The sequence below is a fragment of the Anarrhichthys ocellatus genome, unplaced genomic scaffold (assembly GCF_004355925.1).
Source record: "Anarrhichthys ocellatus isolate YVR2014 unplaced genomic scaffold, GSC_Weel_1.0 scaffold8, whole genome shotgun sequence".
Taxonomy (NCBI): domain Eukaryota; kingdom Metazoa; phylum Chordata; class Actinopteri; order Perciformes; family Anarhichadidae; genus Anarrhichthys; species Anarrhichthys ocellatus.
Genome location: NW_022280038.1, coordinates 1,175,668 through 1,191,473, shown reverse-complemented (window position 1 = coordinate 1,191,473; position 15,806 = coordinate 1,175,668). Strand labels below are relative to the sequence as shown.

The 15,806-nt window shown below is 43.0% G+C and overlaps 1 protein-coding gene across 2 annotated transcripts in view; it reads right to left on the bottom strand.

Moving 5' to 3' along the window:
* cskl (c-src tyrosine kinase-like) overlaps positions 1 to 15,806 on the bottom strand; it is a 39,935-nt gene that overhangs the window by 10,476 nt on the left and 13,653 nt on the right. For both annotated transcript variants that reach the window (XM_031848336.1, XM_031848335.1), the window contains 2 exons: positions 4,712 to 4,795; positions 389 to 502 (listed from right to left, as the gene is read on the bottom strand). In XM_031848336.1, the coding sequence (XP_031704196.1) occupies positions 389 to 502; positions 4,712 to 4,726 (129 nt within the window). In that variant the 5' untranslated portion in view covers positions 4,727 to 4,795. The remainder of the gene's footprint in view (positions 1 to 388; positions 503 to 4,711; positions 4,796 to 15,806) is intronic.

The following is a 15,806-nucleotide window of genomic DNA, read 5'->3' as shown; positions in this document are numbered from 1 at the left end:
GTGGGAGAGGTGTCATGACCTTAATTCATTTAGATTAAGTAGGTTGAGAATGGTGCTGCCTGCCTGACAGTCCTGCAGATTTAAGATGACATGATTGTAATCCGCAAGGTCACCTTTTTTTTTCTTTTCCTCAATACTGCAATTGCAAATTTCCAGTATTCAGAACATGATCAATAACTGTGGAAACAGAAACTGTGCCATATCATTCTATATACTTAATTGTACAACCTCATGAAGAAGTACATTCAAAAACATCCTTTCTTTCTGAATAAACATTTGGCCAGTATGGCAGCTATATACATACATACATACATACATACATACATACATACATACATACATACATACATACATACATACATACATACATACACACACACACACTTACCCTGGTGGCTCCGATGATGGTCAGTAAATCTCCTTTACAGAAAGGCAGGTCCTGTTCGTTGGCAGTCTGGAAGTTGTACTTGGCTACACACTCTGTGCCAGTCGACCATGGTGCCTACATCACATGCGACAGAGAAGAACCAACATTTTGTGATATTTTTCCACACATAGCACATCCTCTATAATTAATTGCAAAAAAACAAGACATTTAACATAGCTAGAGGAATGATATAGTGGTAATATGTACCACTATAAACTTCAGCCTGCATTTTCAAAACACATGTGACAGTATTTTAAGATTAAAATCGAGTGCATGCACAGATCCCCGGCAATAATCAATCTCTGTGCATAGGCATGCTAACACCACCCACTTCACGGATTAGAGAGATGAATATAACCCGAGGTGGTTGTGTGAATCTTGACAAAAGGTTGAGGAGACTGCACTGCCCTGCAGCGAGCAGGAGCTACAGACGCAGCGAAGTTGAGATGAAGAAGGGGAAAAAAGTTGTCAGGCTGCACGGGAAACTGTGAAACCAACAGACTGGTTGGAATACCCTCAATGCATGTGTTTTTAGGCTGATTATTTTACATTGCAATAGGAAGGTGGCAACCTCTGGGTCTGTCAAGTGAAATCAATGTGCAAGTGTTTTAAACCTGCATTCGTTCTAATGGCCAGCAGGGGGCGGCGACTCTGGTTGCAGTAAACATTGTGAACATGAGTTTATGGTCGCAATCTCTAGTTTTAAGTCTTCTTCAATACAGCATGATGTGTATTTAGCAAATTACAGTCCCATTTAGAGTCAAACAGACCATAAAGCAGGGTATGCTTCAGGGCGTCTGTACGTCGCTCCCCGGCAGTCCAAAAATGGCCACTTCCGTTCAGTGGCAAACTCAGGGCTTCAAAACTACAGTCCACAAACCAATGGGCGAAGTCACGTCAACTTTGTCCACTTCTTATATACAGTCTATGCATAATACCAGTAAAAAAAAAAACGCAGATACTGAACTCTGCCTTAGTATCATCTTTAGGTATGTGAGGGGAAAATATGTATCGACAAACAAAATGTGTTTCAGCTTTCTGGTGTAGTTTAACTTGTTTCTTTAGGGAAATAAACTTTCATTTCACTTTCGTTATCTACAGTCCACAGCTTACAGGAATTAGAAGCATCTCGTTTTTGCTCAGTGGCTGTCAGTCTGCTATCAATATAGCTAACTGTGGCCTTCTCATCAGCTCGCTATCGTTACTGCAGTGGGCTAAATACACTAAACTGTTGGAACAAACCATCCGCCCACATGAAGTTTCATTTGTTGTGAAGTTGGACTCATTCCTATTGCTGACCTGTCCAAGGTCAATGACTACGTTTACATGCACACTCATTCCACTATTATTCAGAAAATCACAATATTCTGAATTTAATATGGCTCATCTAAACATCATACTCCGGTTGGATATTCAGAATTAGGTCTTATTCCGAATGGAGCATTTTCCGATTAAGACATCTGGGATATGCCGATATTATTCAGGTTTTAGGACCATTCTTTGGACATATACAGCGCCTTCGAAAAGTTGAAGTAGAGATGCATGCCCATAAGAAAAGCCTACATTTCTGGTCGGAAGAAGAAACACTCCTACTTTTAAGCAGTGTGAAGGACTTGGATATCAACAGTTTTATGGATATGCGCAAATATTGCAATGCCGACCCTTTTAAGAAGGTGGTTTTACGTTATTCGGAATATGCACGGCTGTATGTAAACAGGAATATTCTTTCTTATTAGCCATTTACTAATTTTACTTTTACCATTTACTAAACAGCTTAGTAGGAATATTCAGCTGGGACAGTCTTCAGTGTTTTTACTGAACCCTCATCAGAACTCATAATGCTACGTGCACAAGCGGGACAACTTCCACCTTCATTCATCTTGTCGGTGTGTTGAGTTTTGTGAGCTCAGGTAATTTCTTGTGTGGCTCCACACAACAGAGCAGAGGTCTAAAAAAACTCAAAACCCCTGTGTGGGTTAGCAGCATCTTACTTTTGAAGACTAGATTAATCTGTGCCGTATGTGAGGGACATCTCCTGTTCTCTGGCTCATCTTATACAAAGTCATTACATCACAGTCGCTGCCTCCGAATTAGCTTTTCTGTCTTGAAAAAGGCCAGCTGCGCTCATTGTCAGTCACTCTGAATAATGTAAACGTGGCAGCGGCATGCCTAAAAGACAAATGGAAATGACAGCTGGGCTGAGGATGCTTTGTGCATTCAGTTTGCGCCTGTTACATCGGCACGGCGGGTGTGATCAAAAACATACCGCGATAGAGAGGATGAGATGAAACGAGAAAAAAGGAGTACAAAGCAGCAGGTGCGAGTCCTCGAACGAGCTGCTTTATTCCTGACAACGCACGGTACAGCCGAGTGTGTCCGAAGCGCTCTCGCTCAATACCGCGTGATGAGTCTGGACCACTGGCGATGGCTGCGACTGCACAGTTATGTAGATACAGAATCACCCTTGAATTCTCAGCTGTTATTAACTTCCAAAAAAAGGACTTTATGAAAACTGGTTTTACTGGACAGATTGTGTTGCTGGGGATATTTCCTTGAGGATCTTTAGTCATTTAAAGTGTAGCCGAGTGCACAAAGCAACTAGGGAAGAAAACCACAGGCTGCATCTCACCTGAAGTTGCATTCACATATTTTGTATCAAACATAGGCTTACCCGTTGCTTCCACTTTATTTTTTCAGTTTTGACAAAAAATTTGTTAATGGCATATTTATATTAGCATCTTCCCCCAGCATAGTCAGACATATTTGAAGGTCAACCATATATAGTGGCGACTGTGTCTAAGCGGAGGGCCGTCTTTCAATCACAGGGTCGGCGGTTCGATCCCCGGCTCCGCTAGTCGCATGTCGTGGTGTCCTTGAGCAAGACACTTAACCCCAAAATTGCTCCCGTAGCTGTGCCTACGGTGTATGAATGTCATAGAAGCTGAATTGTAAGTCGCTTTGGATTAAAGCATCTGCTAAATGACTGTAATGTAGTGCTTCATCAATACTTGACATCCAACTCTAGTTCACCTCCTGATTTTCCCACGAGTCAGTTTGGTTTATTACACTTACTGAATCTTCACAGTTCTGTGACCAGCACAGGTCACAGTGCTGCTCCTCAAAACAGTCTGGGTCCAATACATTCTGTGACCTCTTGATCTAGTTCTCGAAACGCGCTGCCATTCTTTAAGCCAGAGTCGCACTGAATCCATAATGCATCAATGGTGCTATGAACCACAGAGTTTACCGTCAGGGTCTCAAGGCCGAAATATTCTGACATGATTATTGATTGTGGCATTACAACATCCATTATTATTAGTTGCAATTAGCATTTACTACCAAAAACATGATGGAATCTTCAGAAGTCTAGTAGTAGAAATTAATCCAGCGTTGTCCTTTCTGAAAAATCTTTCCCCGACTGTAGTGGAGCGTTGTGTCAGATCAAAAACGACCGGGATCAATAAGGACATCTGAAGGCAGGAAGCAGGAGAGAAAGTGATCGGAAGCTAGCACTTGTGTAGCATTAGTTAAACCACTGCGACGGTCAGGTAATGTGAGACCACTAAACACTGAGCCGGGCACTTTGATGGACGCGCGCTCAGCAGCTATGTGCATTCATGCACCGCTACAGATACGGGTTTCTGTCAGCACCTCATGCTCACATTGGTGTGTGTGCCAGCTCGTTAATCTTTATTGAGTCGAGTCGTCTCAGGGAAACGGACACACGTGACAGGAAGGTATGACCAAAAAGTACATATTTTGAATAACAACAATACATAACAAGGTGCATATTTCATTCCCTCCAAATCCTCTCGGTATCTGTGGTGCTTGGTGTTTTCTTAAAAAAAAAAAACTAATGATGTAAAAGTGCCAAATTCCTTCCACATACTGCTGTAACAACAAGTGAAGTTAACAGTTTGATATTGTATTGATTGAAGCAAAACTGAATAACTTTTGATTTTGAAATGCTGGTTTGACAAAACAAGTCATTTAAAGAAGTCACATTGAAAGTTTTTCTTTTTTACCTCATTTCATAGAAGGAGTAATTTATCGTAAAAATAATTAGCCGATTAACTAGTAATGGTTAATGATCATTAGTCGCAGCTACGTCCTTTACCTTTTAATGTCTTACTTCCTTGTTAATATGGACTGTTAGCTACTGCTTGTTTAGATGCGTGTAGTTTTATGAAATGTAGAGCAGGTCGTGTTTAGAAAGCGTTTGCCTACCTGTAAACTGGTACACTGGGTAGGTAATTGTGGGGAAAAAAAAAAACATTCACTTACGTGCATCCCAGACATGATGAAGGGAATTGGGCAGCAGGTGTCCTCGGGCAGGTAGCGGTCACTGTTCAGCTAGTACCATCAGAGCTGTAAAACATTTTTAAAAAGCAAAGCATTAGAAATACAACCAACAATCGGTTTATTTCAGAGGATAAATGTAAGATGTATTCCGTCTTGTGGATATTGTTTTAGAATCAAAAGACCTCCGATGACAATGGTCCATATTTGAATATGTTGATAAGTGTATATGGACATTTCCACAGAATGCAAGTCAAAACTGAAGCAAAACTAAACAACAACAGCCGGCTTCCCAGTCAAGTATGAACTGCCGACATAATAAAGTTACTGTCCTTCAGTTTAGGAAAGCCAGTGGTGCAAATGCGTTAAATAAGCCTTAAATGTGCAAATGTAAACACACATTGCACATGAAAACTGTTAAGAGATGTGTTGCGGCAACTGTAAAAACAAATCCCACCGTGGTACAAATGTCATACACGTTTTTATGATTGTAGTTCAATAAGAATGAATGTACAAATCACAAGATAAATACATTTTATAGCACAACAAACTCAATAGGGTTTTCTAACACTAACCAAATGTAAGACAGATATGAATATACAATACTCAATATCGGTGATTCCAAAGTGTGTATTTTTACATCTCTTAACTGCCACACGGACCTTAAAAAGGTGGTAAATCAGCTGTTTAATGGTGAAACATTAACTGAATATGGCCCCCCACAGCAGACTGCTTCCATTCAAAGCTTCTCACATCCGACCAGCCGAGAGAACAGGAAGCTGAAAACTGGGAGGGAGGCGAGAGAGAGGGAGGAAGTGGCTGACGCATATTTTCCAGTGCTTTGTACGAGGTAGGGACTAGGGAGGAGCCTTTAGTTGTCCAGAGTGAGTGTGGGTACTCTGGCCAACTTGTCAACAACTGGAGTATAATTCATAACTCAATGATCCCGGCTAAAAATGTGTTCTTTAACATCTCCCTTCTCTTTGATTTCCCCTGCACTTCTGACGCAATAAATAAAGTCCGTTTCATGGAAAGTAACATTTTGTCCACTGAGCGAGCCCGTTGCTCTCCCACATGCGAAGCAGCTGTCATTTAGGAGCAATGAGAATGATGCATCTCCTTCAGACGGCCTGGCAAGCATGCCCCCTGAGAGCATCTATGGCCGAGCTTCACAGCGCCGCCGTGTCCCGCGCTCAAACAGGAAACTGCCTAATTGCAGACCGCTGCAGATCTGTATGTGCACACTGACGGAGCCAAATATATCCGAGGCCGAGCTGCTCCGCTGCGCCCAGAGGGCACCCGCTTCTTTTCCCTTTGTCGTACTTTAACGTTGTTAGAGCAGCACTGCTGGAAACGAGCGGCGCGGCTTGCCAGCCAGCGGCCATGCCACCGAGCCAATAGCGGAGAGAGAGAGAGTAAGAGAGGGCGAGCGCTATTCTTATCTTTCTCCAGCGCTGAGGAATGCCTGCAAGCTATTCAAGAGCTTCGGCATCACACTGCTCAAGTGGTGCTCAGTAAAGGCTGCGAGTGAAAAGAGTTCTGCTTCAATTCAATTGTCTTTGGCGGACTGTAGAGCGACGCCACTGTGTACACTTTCACACGGAGAACAATATGGTTGCAACGCCCATGCTGAAAATAATAATTCATTGTGATACCATCCATGTTTTGACGCTGAGAAAGAAGGCGTGGATACTCCACCGCCAGCTGTTATGCTACTGCATTGTGGAACGTCGTCCTTGCTGCATATCTATGTAGTGTATGTGTTGAGATCAACAATGGCACTGCTCCAAAAAAAGAAGAAAGCAAGGTGCTTTTTGGGCGTGTTGCTACAGTTACTGGTCAGAAGATAAAATACAAAACCAGGAAGTCCAGGCTTATCAGACACCAAGACACTGCACAACAGTTTATAGCCCTTTAAACAGGATTTTACATCTCTGGAAAGTTATTACAGCAGCGATGACTTGCTACTCTGTCTTAATGCCTGCCATGTAAACCATAGCATTAGCAATGGTGCAAGGTACTTTACCTAGTGTGTGTGTGTGTTTGTTTTGCATCGATTGGATTGGCTTGGATTGAATACAAAGCGTTGCCCGTTGACGTTGCCCTGCGGAGCAATGCATTTTTTTTTTCTGTTGCCAAAACTAATAGCGTTCTCATTTGTTGACTAAACCTAAGTTTACGTACTTATTCTAAGCCCAACCATGACGTGTTCCTAAACCTAAGCTTCCGTACTTATTTGAAACCCCACCATGATGTTTCTCTTGGCTTCGATCGAGGACTGGCCGAGCGCTCGACACTAAACCTACCAGATGCATCGCTTCCTTCTCCTCTCCTCCTCATTTTCTGTCACTGTGCAACAGGGGCTGCTGCTGGCAGCGCCATGGCAACACACGGTGATGTAACAGCAGCCTTCTGTGGCGCTGCCGGATGACAGTAATATTATTACCGCTTGTGTCCTGCGCGCCATTTTCATTAGAACTGGTGTCGTGTTCTACTTAAACGGTGCGTCTGACTCTTTGTGCTCCACACGTCTGCTGCTGCACCGGAGCCGCTTTGATGAATCCAGATGAAAGTGATAAGAGTGACTTTGGGGTCTTGTTGCTCATCTACTAATCATCTCGTTACACCGCATTAATATTTCACTGCACTGTGCCTTGTAGACAAATCCCTGCATATTCATTATACTTTTGAGAATAAAGCAATGCTTTGTTTTCCATTCTACACCAGCTTCCAGACTCCTGGAGCTACGTGCTGCTCTGTTTAACACAAAACATAACTGCAAAGAGACGGCAAAAGAAATCCTGTGGCAAGTCTGCGTCTTTGCTCTGAACCACCCGGGTCTCGTTATGGACTTCTCAAAGGTGTTGGAAAACAATTCAGCGCCGTCTCTTCCAGCTCGCTGAGACAGCAGTGAAGAAAAGATTCCTGCTACACTCACATAGAGGTGAAACCAAAGTACGGAGAAAAGGAAGGTTTAAATTATAGATAATAAAACGGTAACTTTGACAATTACAAATGTGTTTCCTTTGAAAGGTATGCTGGAGTTTGTGTAGTTCATTCGAGTCTCTGCTTGTCATATTGTCTCTTTTGCAGCGGAGTTTGATCACAACAGCTCATTATGCAATGTGCTTCTCTTCGCTACCTGTAGATGTTATTTGTTTGGACACAATTTCTTTAAAAAAGTACACCATGAAAAAAAAAAAAAAAAACACTGGATGAGAGACTGACTTTATTCTGTGATAGTACAGACGATGATGGCAGAGTAATAGCACATGATTTACAACTTACAATTTCACAAATCAGTCTCCCGGTTCCATGTCAACGGAGAAGATCCGTCTCTTGATAGTTACGAGCATTCTATCTCCATATTTCTGCTATAGAAGCAGGCTACCATTTAAAATGTCAGGCATTTATCTTACACTCTAATCCAGCTCCTATTGGCTGACGCTCATCCGAAAGAAGCACAACGTTATTTGTGCTGGAAACCTACCATGTGAATGTTTAGCTGATTGTTGCTCTGTCAGCTCTCCCTGCAGAAATAAAAGCTTTGATGGAAATCACCACAGAGGGCTGGTGTTTAACGGAGACTGTTGTCAGATTTCAAAACTATGGTGGCAAAAGCCTTGGGTTATGTCAACAGGAAGTGTGGTCCGAGCAGGACCAAGGCCATCCACAGATCACGGTCCTGCTAACACAGCGTCTACGGGAGCTTATAAAAGTCTACCTTTAAATCAGGATGGCATTCATTTTGCCGCCATTAAACAACAGCTCCCGTCACACTGAACAAAAGATGGCTTTATATAAAATCGAGCAGTAAACAACATTCCCATCAAATTCTAAGTCTGGTTAGTCAAGTTAGGCCACACAAGAGCTCTGTATGCTGCAGAGAGAGCACTATACAGCCTTGGCCAAAAGTTTTGAGAATGACACAAGTATTGGTTTTCACAAAGTTTGCTGCTTCAGTGTTTTTAGATATTTTTGTCCGATGTTACTATGGTATACTAAAGTATAACTACAAGTATTTCATAAGTGTCAAAGGCTTTTATTGATAATTGCATTAAGTTTATGCAAAGAGTCAATATTTGCAGCATTGACCCTTCTTTTTCAAGACCTCTGCAATTCGCCCTGGCATGCTGACAATTAACTTCTGGGCCACATCCTGACTGATGGCAGCCCATTCTTGCATAATCAATGCTTGGAAAAGAAACAGGGGGGAATATTATGGAAATGTGACCTACTGGGTATGCAAATACACAGCATAAGCTCACAAAAAAAAACACTCACAGTGCTGGAAGCTCTGCAGAGTAGACAGCATGGAACTGTCAACAACAAATGACTCGTGGCGGCATCATATTCCCCCGTATGTAAAGGACTTGACAGCAGGCCTGTTTGCAACAGCAAGTGATGAACACATGTGAGGCGAATTACCAGTCAGTGAACAAATAAGATAGCCCTGGTTGGGAAATATGCAAATACAGACAAGTGGACAAAAGTGAGTTAATAGATTTTAGTGCCTGTCACCAACTAGTATTTACCAGTCACAGTTTCACATTTTATTATGTACACAGACGCATTGCTTCTTCTTAATTACAGGATAAACCCTTCGTCTATATGACCAATCCGCTGTTCAAACTGTAAGCCCTGGCTTCCAGTAACCAAGTTGAGTCGTGTGTGACAAATATAGCCCAATCAAAGGAAATGCAGGAGGTCACTCCGAGTGCAAACCAACAGTAAGTGCAAGTCTAATGATAAGTGTCACACACGGAAACCGCAGACAACAACGACATCTCCATTACATCACAGCGTAGTGCAAGGCTGACAGGCTGGCAGTTGAATAGGAGAAGTAGAAAAAACCCAAATATGACCTTATTTTTCCCCATTTGTTTATCATCGCATGTATGAAAAACAAAATTAAACAAAATGACATAATAAGGAAACTCAAGTCAGCAAAATGTGTAGTGCAAATTCATGTGAAGGTCTTTACTTTTGTTTTGAGGCTGATGATGCTTGGCTCATCTCATTTAGACTCATGCGTGTTCTGCCTGTTGCTGTGTATGGCTCCACATCTAGATATTAAGTTTTCCACTCAAACAGAGGGATTATTGTCCTTGGCGAAGATGTACAATTAATGTGGTGTCTGTATTCGATACCTGATCAGTGCAGGGGTGAAGCAAAAATCCCAGAACAGTTTCTCCACCAGGTCCAAACGAGGCCAAGCAGCGTTCTTTTAAAAGAACATCAGAATAAGGTTGAATATGGAAGAAATTTCCACAATGACGCCCCAATAGGAGCCGATCTGGGTATATCTCACTGGAGGAAGAAGCTCCATTCTGTGACACAACCGTACAGTCTGAGTGGGCCTAGTCTTGCAGTGGGTCCAACGACTCCAAAAGAGTGCAGATTCTCTCTCTAGCGGATTGCATCTTGAAAAATGTGTCACATCAACGTTTAAGTAAATATAAGAACGGATCAGACTGCATCTGCAGATACCCCCCAATATTAAAATACTCCGATTGGGGCTAAAAATACCTGATCGGGACTTCTTTAACCACAGCTGTTTAAAGACAAAGAGTGACAGTTATCTTTATTGGAGACCTCCTTCTCAGCACCTCCCAATGCAAGGTCCATATTCACTCTTGCTTTAGACCCGGTTACATCTAGGTCTGTGGCTTGTTAGTTGTTCAACTCTCTTTCAGACAACCCTTATATATTATATACTTGATCTCACTGTCATTACCTGCTGGGCACGTAAAGTACGGCGGGCATTCGGGCTCAGACACACTGACTGGAGTGAATGAGCTGAAGACTGGGATGTTGATGTTTAGTGGGGTTGGCAGTAAAAGCAACATTTTGACGCGAGTCTGTCAATAGATTTGTTTATTTTGAAAATATATTGCATGTCTAAAATGTCAAAAGATAAGAATAAAATACGGGTGGTTATTTTGTAGTGCCGACCAACACAATATACAGGTTAAACTAACTTCCATCATGTACTGTATTCTATATTAAATCCATATGCTGATATAGAAATGTGTCAACCAGCACTGATGCTTCAACGCCATTCAAGCTGTTCCCTTATGATTTGCGGGTACATTAGACCAGTGATTTTCAACCGCTGTGCCGCAGCACACCAGTGTGCTGTGAGAGATCGCCAGGTGTGCCGTGGCAAAATGTCCAATTTCACTTAATGAGTCCAAAAAAATATTATTTAGTTGTTGCAAATACTTTGCCATTGTTGAGCGTCTGAGCTGCAATATAGTGGCTGGCTAAGTAATACATGCTCTTCCATGCCAGTGGGTGGCAGTAGGTAGCGTAATAATAACCGTGTTCATTTAAGACAGTAGAATGAAATGACGCGCAGGAGAGGTTGCGGTGACAAGACGAACAGTGATGGAGAAATATTTGAAAAGTAAAAATGCAGACTCTGAACTGGGCCCTGGACAAAATAACCCAGATGAAAAGCCTATAAGGATCAACACATTTAGAGACTTGTCATTAAATTGTCAGCATATATCCGGCCCTCGGTACAATGGCCCGCCAGAAAATATATGTTTATCAAAACTGGCCCGCCACACCACAGAGCTCCGGGACGAAAAGTGGCGATGTGAGCTGGCTTTTTGTGCAACATAACAAAGCATCTCACTGCGCTAAAGCTCCAGCTTCAGGGATGGGTGATCACAGACATGTGTGAGGCAGTAAAAGTCTCCACCGCTGTGTTCCCGACTGCGCAGTTTGCTGATAAACTGGGTGCACTTGGCAAGGAGTTCACTCTGCAATTTACCGACTTTGCTGCTCAGAAATTTAAATTTGAACTGCTCAGCAATCCGTTTGCAGTTGATGTGGAAAGAGCACCTGTAGAGCTGATAGACCTCCAGTGTAATGACACTGCACAGTTTCCAAGCTTCATCCCCGAAACAATGCCTTAACTTCGCCTACATGCTGCTCAAATGCTGTCACACTGATGCACACCTTCACTCCATTTTGAGGGTTTCCACAGAACCTAACTCCAGACATTAATGAACTGGCAGCCAAGAAAAGATGCCAGACATCTGGCTCTGGTATGTATGCATAAAATAATGTAGCCTACCTAAACATGTATTCTTTTTGCACTTTGTCCAATATCCCTTCTATCCTGTTTATTACATGGTGACTCTATTTGGCCCTCAACGTAGTCACAATTTTTAGTTTTGGCCCTCTCTGTGATTGAGTTTGACACCATGGCATACAGTGCATCCGGAAAGTATTCACAGCGCTTCACTTTTTCCACATTTTGTTATGTTACAGCCTTATTCCAAAATGAATTCAAATTCATTATTTTCCTCAACATTCTACACACAACAACCCATAATGACAAAGTGAAAACTGTTTTTTGCAAATTTATTCAAAATAAAGAACAAAAACATAACATGTACATAAGTATTCACAGCCTTTGCTCAATACTTTTGTTGAAGCACCTTTGGCAGCAATTACAGCCTCAAGTCTTCTTGGGTATGATTCCACAAGCTTGGCACACCTATTTCTGGGCAGTTTCTCCCATTCTTCTTTGCAGAACCTCTCAAGTTCCATCAGGTTGGATGGGGAGCGTCGGTGCACAGCCATTTTCAGATCTCTCCAGAGATGTTCAATCGGGTTCAAGTCAGGGCTCTGGCCGGGCCACTCAAGGACATTCACAGAGTTGTCCCGAAGCCACTCCTTTGTTATCTTGGCTGTGTGCTTCGGGTCGTTGTCCTGTTGGAAGATGAACCGTCGCCCCAGTATGAGGTCAAGAGCGCTCTGGAGCATGTTTTCATCAAGGATGTCTCTGTACATTGCTGCATTCATCTTTCCCTCAATCCTGACTAGTCTCCCAGTTCCTCCCACTGAAAAACATCCCCACAGCATGATGCTGCCACCACCATGCTTCACTGTAGGGATGGTATTGGCCAGGTGATGAGCAGTGCCTGGTTTCCTCCAGACATGACGCTTGGCATTCAGGCCAAAGAGTTCAATCTTTGTTTCATCAGACCAGAGAATTTTGTTTCTCATGGTCTGAGAGTCCTTCAGGTGCCTTTTTGCAAACTCCAGGTGGGCTGTCATGTGCTTTTTACTGAGGAGTGGCTTCCGTCTGGCCACTCCACCAAACAGGCCTGATTTGTGGAGTGCTGCAGAGATGGTTGTCCTTCTGGAAGGTTCTCCTCTCTTCATAGAACAACACTGGAGCTCTGTCAGAGTGACCATCGGGTTCCTGGTCAACTCCCTGACTGAGGCCCTTCTCCCCCGATCGCTCAGTCTGGCTGGGCGGCCAACTCTAGGAAGAGTCCTGGTGGTTCCAAACTTCTTCCATTTCCGGATGATGGAGGCCACTGTGCTCATTGGGACTTTCAATGCTGCAGAAATTTTTCTGTACCCTTCGCCAGATCTGTGCCTCGATACAATTCTGTCTCGGAGGTCTACAGATAATTCCTTGGACTTCATGGCTTGGTTTATGCTCTGATATGCACTGTCAACTGTGGTACCTTATATAGACAGGTGTGTGCCTTTCTAAATCATGTCCAATCAACTGAATTTAGCACAAGTGGACTCCAATCAAGTTGTAGAAACATCTCAAGGATGATCAGTGGAAACAGGATGCATCTGAGCTAAATTTTGTGTCATGGCAAAGGCTGTGAATACTTATGTACATGTTATGTTTTCGTTCTTTATTTTTAATAGATTTGCAAAAATTTGCAAAAAACAGTTTTCACTTTGTCATTATGGGTTGTTGTGTATAGAATGTTGAGGAAAATAATGAATTTAATCCATTTTGGAATAAGGCTGTAACATAACAAAATGTGGACAAAGTGAAGCGCTGTGAATACTTTCCGGATGCACTGTATATGCTGTATTATGCTAAAAGGTGTCATTTTGTAACGTTTTTGGTTGTTGGTGTGCCGCGGGATATTTTTAATGTGAAAAATGTGCCGCGGCTCAGAAAAGGTTGAAAACACTGCATTAGACCATTGAAGGCTAAATTGCGTATCACTAAGCAGGACTGCTTTAAGGCAGTATTTTTTTTTAATATGGTAGTAATGATTAAGTACCTTGATTTGTCAGGTATTTCATATGCCGCATTAGCTAAAGAATTATGACAAATCTGACGATGACGATGAGCAGGTTAAGAGCAGATATGCAACTTCAAAATATGTCCCTCTCCTTGCTGGAGAGAAATCAAAATCCACATCGACAACACAAATCACGTCACTAATCAAACACTTCAAACCAGCGAAGATTAGAAATAAATACGACTAAATATGAACTTTAAAAGGCTCAGGTACTTTGAGAGCAGATCGATTCCTGCTCCTGAGAGAGACGGCTGAGATTCTACCGGGTAGTTGAGTACAGACAGGTGCACGGAGGAGACACTGAAAACTCAAGTAGAGCAGACGGACAGGAGAGAGCTGCGAGGGATGGTTAATAATAAAGGAGCAGAAAGAAGTCGAGAGAGACTGTGGCGTACTCAATCATTACGACCGCGTGCACGCCTCTGCCATCTGCCACATGAAGCATATCTAGCCATCTTCACCTTCTCTTTTTATTTGTATTATTGCTGTGGTGGCGTTTTCACTGTCCCACAGAAACTCTGTTTCCCTGCTCTTCTCTTTGGCTCAGCCGCCACAGAAGGAAAGACGAAGGCAGGGTTGAGGTTTGCTGTGGTCTTTGGGAAAAAAATAAAATAAATGCTGCCCAACACAACCATAGGTTTCTAACATCAACCAGCAGCTGCACTGGAGGGATTAGAGATAAGTGCCTTGCTCAAGGGTATCTCGCTGTTAATCATTCCGGGAGGAGAGGGAAAGCGAGATTAAAGACATGTCCCTCTGTACAGATTCACCAGATGGCTCGGAGGTTTGAACTAACAACCTCCAGTGCACACTTAACACTGGATCGCTTTACTGACTTCAACAGACAGTAATAACACAATGAATGCAACACGTACCATGAATGCAACCAGGAATACCAACAAAAGAACACAGCGGTGTTCTACTGGAGTTCTGAACTGAGCAAGAGGGGGAAAAAAAAAGAATCACATCCTTTTCTTTATAGCAGTCATGTGCGTGTCTAATCCCCCCCCCCATCTTTATCTCACTGAATGAACAATAGAGCAGCGCGACGGGGAGACCTCTCCCAGTGCAGGCAGACAGGTGGGTAAGACTGGCGGCACTTCTGACTGCCTCTCTGACGCAACAAGTGACGGGCTCGGGCTCAACGCGGGTGACAGATTACAAAAGCAGGAAGTGGGAGGAAGAAAGGAAGAGCCAAACTCCCCTCCCCTCTGGGAGGCCGCTGGACTGGAGAAAGCAGAGGGGAGGAAGGGTAGTGGCGGCGGCTTATTGTTTGAGCTCCATGCGCTGCGGTTCCAGTGTCAGTACACACACTCGACCAGGCCCGACTATTTATATCCTCTCAATATCCAGGCAGGCGGAGGAGGGCTGCAGTCAATTTTCATCGTTGCATGCGTTATGGAGACGCGGCGTGTGCGCCTGCTTGTACTGCTTTTCTTTCAGGATTTCCCCCACTAACATTTGGACCATGTTGGCTGCCGCATCCTGGATTGTACACCATTTATAGAAGCGGCAAGTACAAAAATGTAGCATTGTTCAACCAGCTCAAACAAAAATTAAAGGCTAACCTATATGAACCAAATAACATACCATGAAATTGGGTGACTTGTTAGAGAAAGAAAATACGGGGTCTTTATTTCCTAATAGGGGTCAAGCTCCGAAAAAGCTGGACCCTACATTTCCCATAATGCATCTCAAAAGCATCTGCCACGATATCTCATGATAATTTCATCATCAGGGTTTATTTTCTCAGAGTTAAGAAGGCTACATCTTAAAGAATGAGACGGGCATTCTTTATGCTCGTCTTATATTATCTTGGAAAAACTATTTTGGCAAACAATTATTTATCGGAGTCAATTTTGTGCAGGTTGTAGGCTTGTGGAGGATTCTGGGAGGCTCTGTGCTCTTCTGACAAGACATCTGCTTGGCACGCACACACACACACACACACAGACACACACACACACACACACACACACACACACACACACACACACACA